This window comes from Ursus maritimus, unplaced genomic scaffold (genome assembly GCF_017311325.1).
Source record: "Ursus maritimus isolate PB19 unplaced genomic scaffold, ASM1731132v1 scaffold_8, whole genome shotgun sequence".
NCBI lineage: Eukaryota > Metazoa > Chordata > Mammalia > Carnivora > Ursidae > Ursus > Ursus maritimus.
The window spans coordinates 80,427,494-80,439,630 of NW_024426996.1; the positions used below are offsets into that span (position 1 = coordinate 80,427,494).

Consider the following 12,137-nt stretch of genomic DNA (forward strand, 5'->3'; position numbering starts at 1 on the left):
CACACTAGTTCAGGGCAGGGAGGAGGGATTGCTGGTTCCCAGAGACAGTGTGGAATGCCAAAAGCTCCCCGTGCCCCAAACTGGACAGTGCCCGTGCTGACCTCCCCCCACCCCGGCAGGATTTAGAGGAAACATCTGCAGGGACGGTGCTGGACACTTGGTTCCTGGAAGCAGATGGCGGTCATCCCCCCAGGACCTCTCCCATCCACTGTGGTCTCATCCCTCCCCCTCCTCCAGCAAGCCACCCCACCCCCAAACATGCCCAGGGACAGGTGGAAGGAAGTGCAAACAAAGGGCCCTCTCCAGATGATGAATCCCAGGCAGGTGGGCACACTGCCGTCCTGGGTTTGAATCTCACACAGCAAACTTCTTTCCCAACATGAGGTGCAGAGAGGATCTGACGACCCCGGGGTCCCTGCCAGCCCTGACCCCAAGCGGAGTCTGTTTTGACACAGACACAACAATCCAGCCTGGATGGCCGTGCCAGGGAGAGTGGCTCCTGGAATTCCACGGCAGGCAGGGAGGGGCGGTCAGGGCCGGACTTGAGCTGGGTGTTGCCCAGCGGGCATCTGGGACCACCATCCCCACCCACACTTAGCCTACACAGGACCCACTCTTCCTGCCCCTCCATTGCCATCACTTCCTCCAGGAAGTCTTCCTGGAGCCCCCAGCGGGGTTCTGAGCTCCCCACCCAGGCACACCCCGCTGGCCTGGCCCGTGTGCACCCAGCTGTGCCCCAGGAACCATTTGTTAATCCAGCAAATGACCCCACTGTAGATGGGGGGATCTTCTAGCTCTTGCACCTGACCTGTGGCACTTCGGAGGATGGGCTCTGAGTCCAGACTGCCCGAGTCTGGGCCTTGTCCTGTTCCTAGCTATGCGCCCAGAGCAAGCTCTTTACTGACCTACGCCCTGAAGACAACCACTTCTTAGGCTTCCCGGGAGTTGAGCTGCTAGTCACGGCTCGGATGTGGGCGCGGGTACTCAGTAAGGCCGCTCATCCCTCCTTCCCAATGAAGCCCCGGCCACAGGGGAAAGGTCATCTGTGCTTTATTGTACATCAGTGGCCCATCCCGGAGCCTGCGTCTGAAGAGTTCCTGGGGGTGGCAGTCCTGGGGCCAGCCCCTGCCCCAACCCCAGATGCCCAGTCCTGCCCAGCTCCCACCACAGGGTAGGGTTAGTGCGCCAGGGGAGTTGGGGAGGGAAGGGGATGACCACATTCTTGTCCACAAAGCCCAGGCAGGTCTCAGTCCTGGGACCTGGGCTCCTGGGAGGTGGGGCAGGGTGGGCTGCGTGTCATAGGTGACCCCCCGAATCCTCTGGCGTGCAGAGCCTGGCTCAGCCCCAGGGATCCAGTCTGCTGAGTGAGGCCTGGCCTGGCACATTCTACTCGGTGTCTGCTGGGGAGGCCCCAGGTTGCAGCATGGCACTCACTCCCGCTCATCCTCCCCCGCAGGCCCGTCTCATCCGCGTGGCCTGGGGCCACGGCCCCTGTGGCTGGCCTCTGCCCAGCAGCATGTGTCGCCGGCATCACTTGGGCCTCACGCAGCCGTGGGGCCGCCGCAGCAGCAGGCTCTGGTGGCCGGGCAGCGCGTGCCGCGGGGTCACCTGGGCCTCGCGCAGCCGTGGGGCCGCCGCAGCAGCAGGCTCTGGTGGCCGGGCAGCGCGTGTCGCGGGGTCACCTGGGCCTCGTGTAGCCGTAGGGCCGCCGCAGCAGCAGGCTCTGGTGGCTGGGCAGCACGTGCGTGTGGTAGTGCTCCACGAGGCTGCCCACAGTCACAAACAGCACCTCGCCCTCCAGGTAGAATTTGGAGTCCTGGGAAGGGGAGACAGTGGCAGGGTTGGGGGGGCTCCCTGTGAAAGGGGGTGGTCAGCAGCAAGGATGACAGCCAGGCAAGCTCCCAGCCGCCCTGTGTCAGCTAACCCCCGGGCCCACCCAAGGCCCAGGCAGGGGCTCCCTTCCAGCCGGCGCCCCGGGGAGGGGCCGGCCTGCCCACCTTCTCAAAGATGCGATAGTTCCTCACTTTGTTGGAGCTCTCGTCCCACACGACCAGAACCTGCAGGGAGAGAAGCAGCAGACGGATCAGCAGACAGCAGCCCCAGCGTCAGGAGACGGGCCCCAGACACCGAGGGGCAGGCAGAAGCATCACGGCCGGGTCCTGGGGCCCTTACGGCGACCTAGGGAGGGACACGGACAGCAGCGTGCAAATGGGTAGCCCCTGCCCCCAGGGCTCCTGCCCTGATAGCCTCTTGTGAGACTCAAGTAACAGTAGCAGGTGCCTCACTCTAGGACCATTTCTGACATACACAGGAGAACAGAGGGGGCGCCAGGCTGGCTCCGCGGCTGGAGCATGTGACTTGATCTTGGGGTCATGGGTGCGAGCCCCACTGTTGGGCATAGAGCTTAAATAAATAAATAAGAAAAGAAGAGCGGGGAGGGGAGTGGAGAGGAGGGGAGGAGGGGAAGGGAGGGGAGGGGAGAGGAGAGTGAGGCTCAGTGAGGTCATCAACCCACCCTTGGAGGAGCAGAGGCACTACCAGCTGACCCTCGCTATTCCCACAGCCCCAGGCAGCCTCCCCTGCAAAATGCATGAAAACCTGCAGCCCCATCAGGTTCTGGGACCCCCAGCACTTCCCTCCCATCTCCTGCCTGTGCTGGGGGACTTGCCAGTATCGCCCCCAGTTTGCAGATGGTGTTCAGTTCCTGACAATAGATGGGGCAGGAGCTGCCAGGAAGGGACCCCAAGGACGTAACTGGTCGATGCCGAATCAGAGGCTGCACGGGAAGTGACGAGCATACTGTAAAGCGCTGTGCTGGCTGTCAGCCCGGGTGTGTGCAGAGCCAGGAGCCCACCACAACACAGCAGTCCCCAGGGACCCTCGCTCAGCGGGGTGACTGTCGGGGCACCTACCTTCCCCGACTTGGTGGAGGAGTTCCGGATGCAGTAGAGTCCATCCTGGGGCTCTCCCTGGGGACTTGTGGCTTTGAACAGCCTAAAATAAAACAGTCGCGTCAGCAGATGAACCGTCCGCAGCCAGCGCTCGCAGGGACCCTCCAGCCCCAGCCCTCAGTGCGGGTTTCTGTCTTCTTGCCATTCTGCAGCACGGGTCCCAAGAGCAACGGGCTGTGTGAGGGCCGGCCTGTGCCGGGCTTGGGGCCACGCCCAGGGTGACGGCCAGCCGTAGGATGGAGAGGATGGCCTCTGCTGCCCTCGGGGCCGTGTCCCTGTGCCGGCCATTGCTCAGCACCAAGGGAAGTGAGGAGGACAGAAAGGCAGGGGACCGCATGTCTGCAAAAACAAGGATTTGGAGAAAGAAGGGCTTGGTGCTAACCTTTCCACTTCACAGGATTCCGTGGTATTGATAAACACAGAGCTGGGCAGCGGCACCTGGAGAGGCCAGCAGCAGTCAGGGTCAGGGTCAGGGTCCAAGTGGTGCTTGCAGCCAGCACCCCTCCCCCACCCTCCTCCCCCTGGCAGGCGGCCAGCCTGTGCCCAGCTCTGGGGCTTTGCACCATGCTCCCTCCCCGCCTCAACTCCAGCATCCTGGGGGCTCCTCACTCAAGACGCCCAGTGAGGGGCCGCCCTGGCCAGTGGCTCTCCCAAAGCCACCCACCCGCTGCTGCGAGGTGGGCTCTTCCCCTGGCCCCACCTTCTCATAGTCCTCGTCAGAGTCCTCCCCACCAGCACTGTCGGACTTCGAGGGCCGTCGGGGCTTTTCAAAGGAGAAACTCCTGAAACTCTGCCCATCAGGGGGTGACCTCCTGGGAGGGGAGCAAGGAGAAGAAGGCACATCATTGTCACAGCCCTCCACCCTCTTCCCACCACCCCCATTCACCCCGATGGTTGTCAAAGGCCCAGACCAGAGAGCCCTGAAACAGGCCCGTGTCGACTGCCCTGGGGTGACAGGACTCGTCTGAGGCCTGGAAGCCTGAACGGGGCTCAGGGCTGCCAATGCCACTGGCAAGAGGGTGGTGGGGGCCTAAACGCTGGTGTCGTCATAGCATAGACAAGTGCTCTGGACACTGTGGGAGAAGGCCCCAGGTTGGGGGGCTTAGCCCCAGCTCTGCAGCTAACCAGCAATGTGGCCTTGGCCAAGTCACGCCCCTCTCAGAGCCACAGAGAGTGGATGACGTGAATAGACTGAGCCCACACTGGGCTGTGGCGGAGGCTGTGCCCCCGGTGATCAGCCCCGGCACACGCAGCCCTATAGCTCTCCACAAACTGACCCAGTCTGCACCATGGCGGCCCCTCGTGAAACGGAACCATCACATGGCGCCCTCCCTCAGGCAGCAGAGCTGACAGTCCTGGGGAGAAGGCTGCCAAGGTCAAAAGCGTTCAGGGAATATTGGGTTAGCACGCCGTTCAAGGCTCACCCCTGTGGCACCCAGAACAGTCACGGTTTGGGGCCCCAGACATCTCTGACCACAGGCTGTCAGTCTGAATGACACTGTGCGAGTGGGGGGGACACACCACCCCCAGTACCGCCCAGCAATGAAGAAGAAAGTGTTTCCAGGAGACCTCAAGGGTGAGTCACCGACATTCTCCACATTCTGGCAATTGCCCAACCAGGAAGAGCACAGAGGCAGCCTTGGAGGCTCAAGAGCCCCAGGCAGGACCGGACAGTTCCAGGTCAGCAGGGCCCGCAGAGGCACGCTGGCTCCAAGTGACCCAAGTGACCCAAGTGGCCCAAGCTCCTCCCATTCCACAACCATCTATCCCAGAGCGGGCGGTGGGCCCTGAAGGCCCTTCCATTGACCCTGGAGGGTCCTCAGATTGTCCAGCAAGGGCTCTGGGAGGCCTGTTTCCCCAAAGACCCTCTTGCCCACTGCTCCCCAGACAGCGATGGGCTCTAGGCCCACCACCCACGAGGTTGGACATTCCTCTAGGGTGAGGGTGGGGCAGGTGCAGGGGACGCTACTCAGCCTCAGCGGGCTGAGGCCATCGAGGAGCCTTCCTGCTCCTGTGCTATGGCCGCCTGGCCCCCATCGTGGACACGGACAGGCCAGGGCGCCAGCACGAGAACCCACCAGCTGGGGAGGGGTCCCAGGGGCACCAGCGCCAAGTCAACTCACTGCAGGTGGGGGAGGGGTGGCTTCTCTGTCCTCGGCAGGACCGCTGGCCTGGCTGCGGCCTCAGGCATGGGCAGCTTCAGCACAGGAGGCCTGGGGGCCACCGGGGGCACAAAGAGTCTGGGCCTGGCTGCCTCCCCTGAGGGGGCCTCTTCAGCCATCTTTAAGAACTTGGGCTTGTTGGCAGGCACGGGTGGAGGCTCAGGCGTGGGTGGCCCCCGGGGGGACAGATGGAAGGACTTGAGCTTGTCACAGTTCCTAGAGGAGGCAGTGGCCACGGCGGCAGGGCTGGAGGCAGAGCCAGTCCCATGGCTGGGGACCCGGGGCTCTGGGCTGGGGCTGGCGCTCTCACGGAAGCAAGGGGGTTTCCGGAGGCTGGGCGTGGTTGGCAGGTGGCCCAGCGGGGGGTCACTCATTCTCCGGGAGGCCACGGGCACCCTGGGGCCAGGCTCAGGCCGCCTCAGGCCCAGCAGGTCCCTCTTGGAGTTCTCGGGAGCCGGGCTAGCATCAGGGAGGCCACGCTTAGGGGGTGGGGGTGGCAGCAGAGGGCTCGGGCCCTTGGAGGCAAACGAGTGAGCACGGGGCATGTCGGAGAAGGCTGGCTTCCTGGGTATGGGCACAGGAGGCGGGGGGTAGGCCGGCGGGTGGGTCAGGGTGTCTGCAGAGCAAAGAGACCCACTCAGTGATCAAATGTCACCTGCTGGAGGCTAGGTGACCACCAACACCACCAACCTGTACCCCGTGGCCTTCCTCATACCCCTCCATGTGCAGCCTGCATAAGCTTCCTGAGCCATCAGCTTCCCAGAAGTGGAGCTGAGACGGAAGAGGCAAGGAGGACTCTGAGGACTCGCCTCAGCAAGGGGAGGCCGTGATTCCCACTAAGAGAGGTGAGGAGGACAGACAGGAGCAGACCGGGAAGAAGATGAGGGTTGCGTTTGCTCATGCTGTAAGAACATTGAGGGAGTGTGGGATGGCCGTCGGGTGCAGGTCTGGAGGGCAAGGGGAGGTGAGGAAGTGTGGGGTGGGCCGTCAGGCGCAGGTCTGGAGGGCAAGGGGAGATGCTGGCTGGAGAGGCCAGTGGAGTCAACAGGCTCTCATGACACCAGCTGTCCCGGTGGCCCAAGACTGCCAGGAAAGGAGTGGGCAAGGCCTGAGTCCTGGGGTGGCCCAGCTCGTGCGGATGGCATTAAGGGGCCGGTGTGTGGCTGAGTGAGTGGGGAGGGGACCCGGAGCACAAGGAGCCTGGTGCTGAGCGGGGCAGCTGAGGAGCAGGGGGAAAGACCAGGCCACGTACAGCTCGACTCACTGGTGCTGAGTGCTACACTGGAGAATGGGGAGGCCACTGGAACCCTAACAGGAGATGTTTTGGGGAGAAGGCGGGGAAAGCCTGCTTGGAGTGGGGACTTGGAAGGGTGGGGAGGGAGTGTGCAGGCACTGGCCCTGGAGGTGCACAGCTAGGAGCAAAGTGAGGCCCCCACACGCTCATCTCCAGCCACGTGCTCATCTCCAGCCACACATGGCCACAGTTCAGGGGCGGGGCAGATGGACATGGGCTGGAGCCATAGGAGGTTGAGGCACATGGCCCACAGGTGCTGATGGTGGCCCCAGAGGGAGGGGACCAGGAGGAGGGAAGGGAGCTGGACTTGCTGCACTTGAGAGGGGGGGAGGGCTGGGGAGGGCAGAGGACAAGGTCATTGGAGGAGGAGGCAGAAGAACAGGGAGGCCAGGGGTAGAGGCATTGTCCCAAGTCCCCAGGACAGTGGAAGGGATAGTGGGATGGGACAGATGGCAGGACAGAGGCATAGCCCTCTCCCATCTGGCTCTACGCTTCGCTGGGACACATATGTGATGCCTGATACATGCCCTTCTCCCTTGCTAGGTGACACGCTTTGGGAGGTTGGGTGGGGGTGGGTGGGTAAGGGACAGGCCAGCCTAGAGGTGCTCCAGGGTCTGTCAGCCACAGGGAGCAGGCCCTGCCTTGAACCCACCCACCCCTCAATGTCCCTCCTTCCCCACTCTTAGCCCCCAGGACCACTCCTGGCTCAGCATCACATGTGTGGGCCCCCCCACCTCACTAATTTGCAAATCACCACCCCCCTTCCATCCTGGGCTACCTGTGGAGGGTGGGGGATCAGGTGAGCAGAGCCAGCCAGAGTATACACCTCTTCTGTTCCTCCTAATTCTTGGGCCACACAAGGGAAACTGAGGCCACCCAGTGCAGTCCTCAGGCCAGCACTCCCAGCCTGGGAGGGGCTCTACTCCGGATTCCAGTTCCATGGGCCCACTAGGCTCAAGGGTCGCCCACCTACCCTCCAGCTCCACGGGCTCAGGGGAGTCAGGCTCCATGTACGAGTCGTCTTCGTCCTCATGCTCATAGTCTGTGAGGTAGACCGAGGGTCAGACCCAGGGGCACCCAGGTCCAGCTGCACCCAGCAGTGGTGGGGCAGGGGCCCTTGGAACACTGGCAGCCAGGAGTCAGGGAGGCACAGGGCAGGGTATGAACCTAGGACCCAGGCTGGCTGCCGAAGACAGCCAGATATGCCTCCCCTCCCTGGTGTCAGCGGCCGGGTGTAGAGAGGCGGTGGGGCAGGGTACGCAGAGACGGGCCTCACCCTCATTGTCCGTGGGGTACGGGGGGAGGCTGATGTCCACAGGCCGCTCGACTGCACCATAGAAGCTGTCTGTGTCTGAGCTGGAGTCACTGAGAGGGGGGCAGGGGTGGGGGGCGGTGAGCACTGGGCCGGGGGAGTTCCTTTGCACTCACACATATGGATACACACGCACACCCTCGGACACGGAACTCATGCACAGACACACACACAGACACGGACACACACAAAGCAAGAAAAGACACACACTCGAATAAGCTCCTCAGGGTGATAAACACAGACCCCGGGACGGAGGCCGTGGTGCCTCCCTGCCACACCCCTGCCTGACCAGACAGGCCCAGGCTTCAGGGCTGGCCCCACATCCCCACCTGCCCCGCAGAAACTACCAATGGCTGCATGCGCGTGCACACACACACACACGCACACACGCACGCTCCGGGCCAAGCTCCCAGAGGCGGGAGGTAAGCACCCACGTCAAGCCCAGTGGCCCCGGCAACACAACGCCCTCCCCCATGCCCAGGCCCACCTGGTGTCCAGGGGCAACTCCTTCTTCTCGTGGAAGTGGCCAATCTCCTTGCGCAGCAAAGCCATCCAGCTCTGTGGGTCAGTCAGGGCGGTAGTGGGTGAGGTGCTGCCCAGGGCAGGGCTCCCCCCTCGCCCCATCTCCCTCAATGCCGGGGCTGGTCTGCACGAAGGTCAGGGAGACAACCCCTGGGGCCTTCCTGGGGCTCTGGCCCCACCTCAGCCCATCCAGAGCTCTTCCTGAGACAGCGTCTGAGTGCGTGGTGCTGGTACCAGGCCGTGGGCTTGAGGACGAGCACCGGGAGCAGCACTCGCCCAGCTCCACGTCCCTGCCACAGCCCTCCCGGGCCTGGACAGTGGCCCTGCGAGCCCACCACCCGTGAAGGCAGGCTCACCTTGCGCTCGTCCTCAGAGGAGGCCGAGAAGAACCACGTGCGGTGCTTTTTGCTGATGTGGACTATCTTGAAGGGGAAGACATTGTTGGACGTTGTCTCTTCAGCTGCCCGCATCACCCTGAGGGCACAGAGCCAGCGGTCACCCTCTGGTCAGCACAGCCTGGACGGGTCCTGGTGCCCCGCACCCACGGTGCCCCCAAGGATGCAGGCAGGTCTGGACGGTCCACCTTGCAGATGCTCCAGGCCAAAGGCCTAGATGCTTCAGGCAGAGGGAAGCGTGTAGGCAAGGACACTTCACCCTTGCTGCCCACCAGTGCCCCTCTACCGGGACGCCACCTGCCCACCTCAGCAGGCCTGCCTGTTGGGGGCCAGAACATGTCAGCCTCTGCCCTGCCCCCGCTGCCCCTGTAGGGCATCCTGGAGAGCACTGGAGGGACACGACTTACTGTGGCTGCTCTATAGCGATCACAAAGTTTACCATGGGGGAGCCCCACCGGGCCAGGTGCCTGGGGCAGGTGTGCCCAACCCGCAGGGCAAGGGTGCGCATCCACCAGGCTGAGGGGAAGGGAAACATCCCTCCCCAGAGGACCCCAGAGCTCTGAACCACAAGGCCCTCCAGGCTCCTCCCATCCTAGCAGTGTCCCAGTTAGCCTGGGGGGCCTGGCACTGGGCTGGGCGCCTGGGCAAGGCCCCACTCACTGAGCTTGTGACCGGGGTACAAGCCAAAGCCTTGAGTCACTCAGTCCTGCCCAACAGGGGACCTTCAGGTCCTCAAAGGCAGGAGGGACTGGGCCCTGCCAGGGAGTTGGGAGGCACAGACTCATGCGGCGGGGTGCCGGGCCCACGATGTGACACGAAAACCCAGAGCCCAGAAGTCCTACTTCACCCCTGCACTGCAGGCGCCCAGTGCTGTGGAGTGGGCCCAAGTGGGGCTGATGGACCCTACCTTGCCGGCACTCCCCATCCCATCTAGAAGGCTCTGGCCCAGCGCCCACCTGCCCATTAGCAGGGAGGCACTTGCTGGATGGACCCAGCCCACGGCACGTGTAAAGCAAGGAACTGGCCCCAGCCTAGGAGGCCCCGAAGCCAGGGAGGCCTGAGGTGGAGTTGGTGCCTGGCCCCTTGGAAGGAGGCTATGGTAGTAGAGGCTGCTGGCTGAGCAGGGCGATGGAGTGGTGGCCGAACGGGGACTCTGGAGGCTCTGCCGGGAAGAGAGCAGGAAGCCCCCAGCCTTGCTCCAGGCCCTTGCGAAGGCCTGCGGAAGACGGTGAGGAGGCCACACAGAGGCCGAGAGGGCGTGGGAGAGGCTGGACACGATCCGAAGGGGTGGGGTGGGAGCCGTCTCAAGATAGCCTGGACTCCCGTGGGCGGGAATGAGGGGCAGGCCTGGCCAGGGCTCTGCGGGGCGCGGGCAGCGGGCACTTACCGGTTATAGCCGCTCAGCGAGAAGGCGCCCTGCGGGGAGGCAGACGTGCTGCTCTTGAAGTAGTAGAGGCAGCGCTTGTGGATGATGACGAAGCGCAGGGGCCCTGAGGGCGGCAGGCAGAGGCTGAGCCTCGACGGGCTGCGGGGCAGACCCCATCGGGGGGCCATTCCCAGAGGCCCCGGGTGACGGAGGGCAGACCTCCGGCCTTTGAACCCCACTACGTGGAAGGCGAGGGAGCTGGGCTAGCATGCTGCCCCCTCACTAGGAGTCCACTGTGGGGCCAAATGTGAGCAATCCATGGGCAGGCTGACCGGCCCCAGAGCACCACCCCCAAGGCAGCCTGACCACACCCGGGGCAGCGGGAGACCTTGACCAGCTGGGCTGGCTCAAGGAAAGGCAAAGCCAGGGCCAGAGGCCATAGCATGGGGAGCTCGTGCCCGGTCAGAGCGACAGGCAAGGCCCTGATGTTCTTTGGCCTCCAATGTCTTGACGACTGGGCATCTCCCAGACCTGGGGGCTCCCACTTTCTGCCAACCTGCTGGCCGAGGGACCAGAGCCTTGGCCTCATGCAGCTCCGGAGGGCCAGCACCCAGCTGGATCTCAGTTCCTTGCGGGCTGGGTGACCGACCAACTCGCTGAACACCCACTAGATGGTGCAAGGCCAGACCTACCAGGCCACCCAAGGCCCCCAGACCCTGGCTGCAGATGGAGGCTCCCCCAGACCGCTGGTCAGCACTGTGCACCAAATGCCCATCCTGTCTCCATTTTGCAGTAGCACCCCAAATCATCCCACAGTCCTAGGTAATGAGGAGGCTGACCTCAGGTCCCCCAGGGGGTGCTGGCCACCATGCAGGGAAGGAAAACTCTGGAGGGCCCACCACGTCTGAGCAGAGGCTCAGAGAGACAGGTTGCTTGCCCACAGAGGTCCAACAGGGCAGTGGGGCCGCAGGGCTGGAGCTCAGCCCCATCCCCATATCCTCGCATCATGCTCCCTGCCACCCAGAGGACTCACATCTGAGCAACTGCAGCTGGGTGCCGCCCTTCTTGTGCAGGTAGCCAGCCTTGGCCACGCCCCCGGGCATGGTTAGCAAGTTCTGGGCACCAATGGCCTTCATCGGGACAGGCCAGTGCATCTCCTCAGCCGCCATGAAGCTGCAAAAAAAGGGAAAGGAGACACATCTCAGCCAGGACCTGGGAACAGAAGACAGCTTAGCTGGAGGTAGGCAGTGGGAGACACTGCCGAGGTCCTGGAGACAGCATGAAGGGTCAAGGCAGCAAGGGGTAAGGAGCCTTTAGGAGGCCCCTGGCTTCCAGGTGGGACCCCAGGGAAAGAAAGGGCCACCTGGTCCACTTGGTCAGCCCCTGGTCTATCTGGCCACACACCTGGGCCCCAGGGACCCTGAGAACAGAGTGTGTTCTCACGGCCCCATGGGGGCCAGGGGACAGCAGTGAGTGAATTCAAGAAACCATTGGCCCAGGTAAGTCAGACCTGAGATCATAACCGCCCTGTCTGCATGGCGGGTGAGCCTATGATGGAGCCTGCCAGGGAGGGCTTCCAGGGGGAGGTGACTAGGATCACAACTTAATGGACTTAAAGAGGTACAGGGGCTAGGGCAGGCCATGGGCATCCTCTCCATCATCTCTGACCCTGAGAAAGGAAGGGATGAGGGACATGGCCCGAATGCCCCACCCTCCATTCCTGCCTGCCCTTAGCCAGCTTCTGTCCATCCCTTTCTTAAGGGCCTGAGACCAGGAAGGAGGAAAGCAGGTAGCCCTGGGTCCCTAGTTCCCATCCTGGCTTGGCTCTCTGGGGATCCCTAGGCCGTAGTTGTTCGAGCTGTAAAATGGGAGCACAGAGTGGACACAGCCTGGGACGCAGCACACGCTTGTCAGCAGTGGCCATGATGACCATCAGGTGGGTTGACTGGTATCCACCCTGTGTCCCCAACAGCAGCACCCCCCCCCGGCCTTTCCAGCCTCCTGCTCATACTAGCCATTCTCCCTGAAACACGCCAGGCTGTTTCACACTTGGCCTCTGTCTAGAACGACTGACCACTCTCCCTTCTCACAAGAAGAACTCCTACTCATCCTTCAAGACCCAGGTTCAGTGTCCC

General features: G+C 63.2%; 1 protein-coding gene across 5 annotated transcripts in view; it reads right to left on the reverse strand.

The window, feature by feature from the left end:
• Nucleotides 1-1,034: 1,034 nt before the first annotated feature.
• The window catches only part of SH3BP2 (SH3 domain binding protein 2), a 33,974-nt gene continuing 22,871 nt past the window's right edge, over nucleotides 1,035-12,137 (reverse strand). For 4 of the 5 annotated variants that reach the window (XM_040625241.1, XM_040625238.1, XM_040625239.1 and 1 more), the window contains 12 exons: nucleotides 11,036-11,175; nucleotides 10,024-10,126; nucleotides 8,598-8,715; nucleotides 8,207-8,277; nucleotides 7,684-7,772; nucleotides 7,381-7,449; nucleotides 5,075-5,729; nucleotides 3,652-3,763; nucleotides 3,334-3,389; nucleotides 2,913-2,994; nucleotides 1,998-2,057; nucleotides 1,035-1,816 (listed from right to left, as the gene is read on the reverse strand). In XM_040625241.1, coding sequence (XP_040481175.1) covers nucleotides 1,679-1,816; nucleotides 1,998-2,057; nucleotides 2,913-2,994; nucleotides 3,334-3,389; nucleotides 3,652-3,763; nucleotides 5,075-5,729; nucleotides 7,381-7,449; nucleotides 7,684-7,772; nucleotides 8,207-8,277; nucleotides 8,598-8,715; nucleotides 10,024-10,126; nucleotides 11,036-11,171 — 1,689 coding nt within the window. In that variant the 5' untranslated portion in view covers nucleotides 11,172-11,175 and the 3' untranslated portion in view covers nucleotides 1,035-1,678. Of the gene's footprint in view, nucleotides 1,817-1,997; nucleotides 2,058-2,912; nucleotides 2,995-3,333; nucleotides 3,390-3,651; nucleotides 3,764-5,074; nucleotides 5,730-7,380; nucleotides 7,450-7,683; nucleotides 7,773-8,206; nucleotides 8,278-8,597; nucleotides 8,716-10,023; nucleotides 10,127-11,035; nucleotides 11,176-12,137 lie in introns of those variants that run through there. The other variant, XM_040625240.1, reaches the window with a different exon arrangement.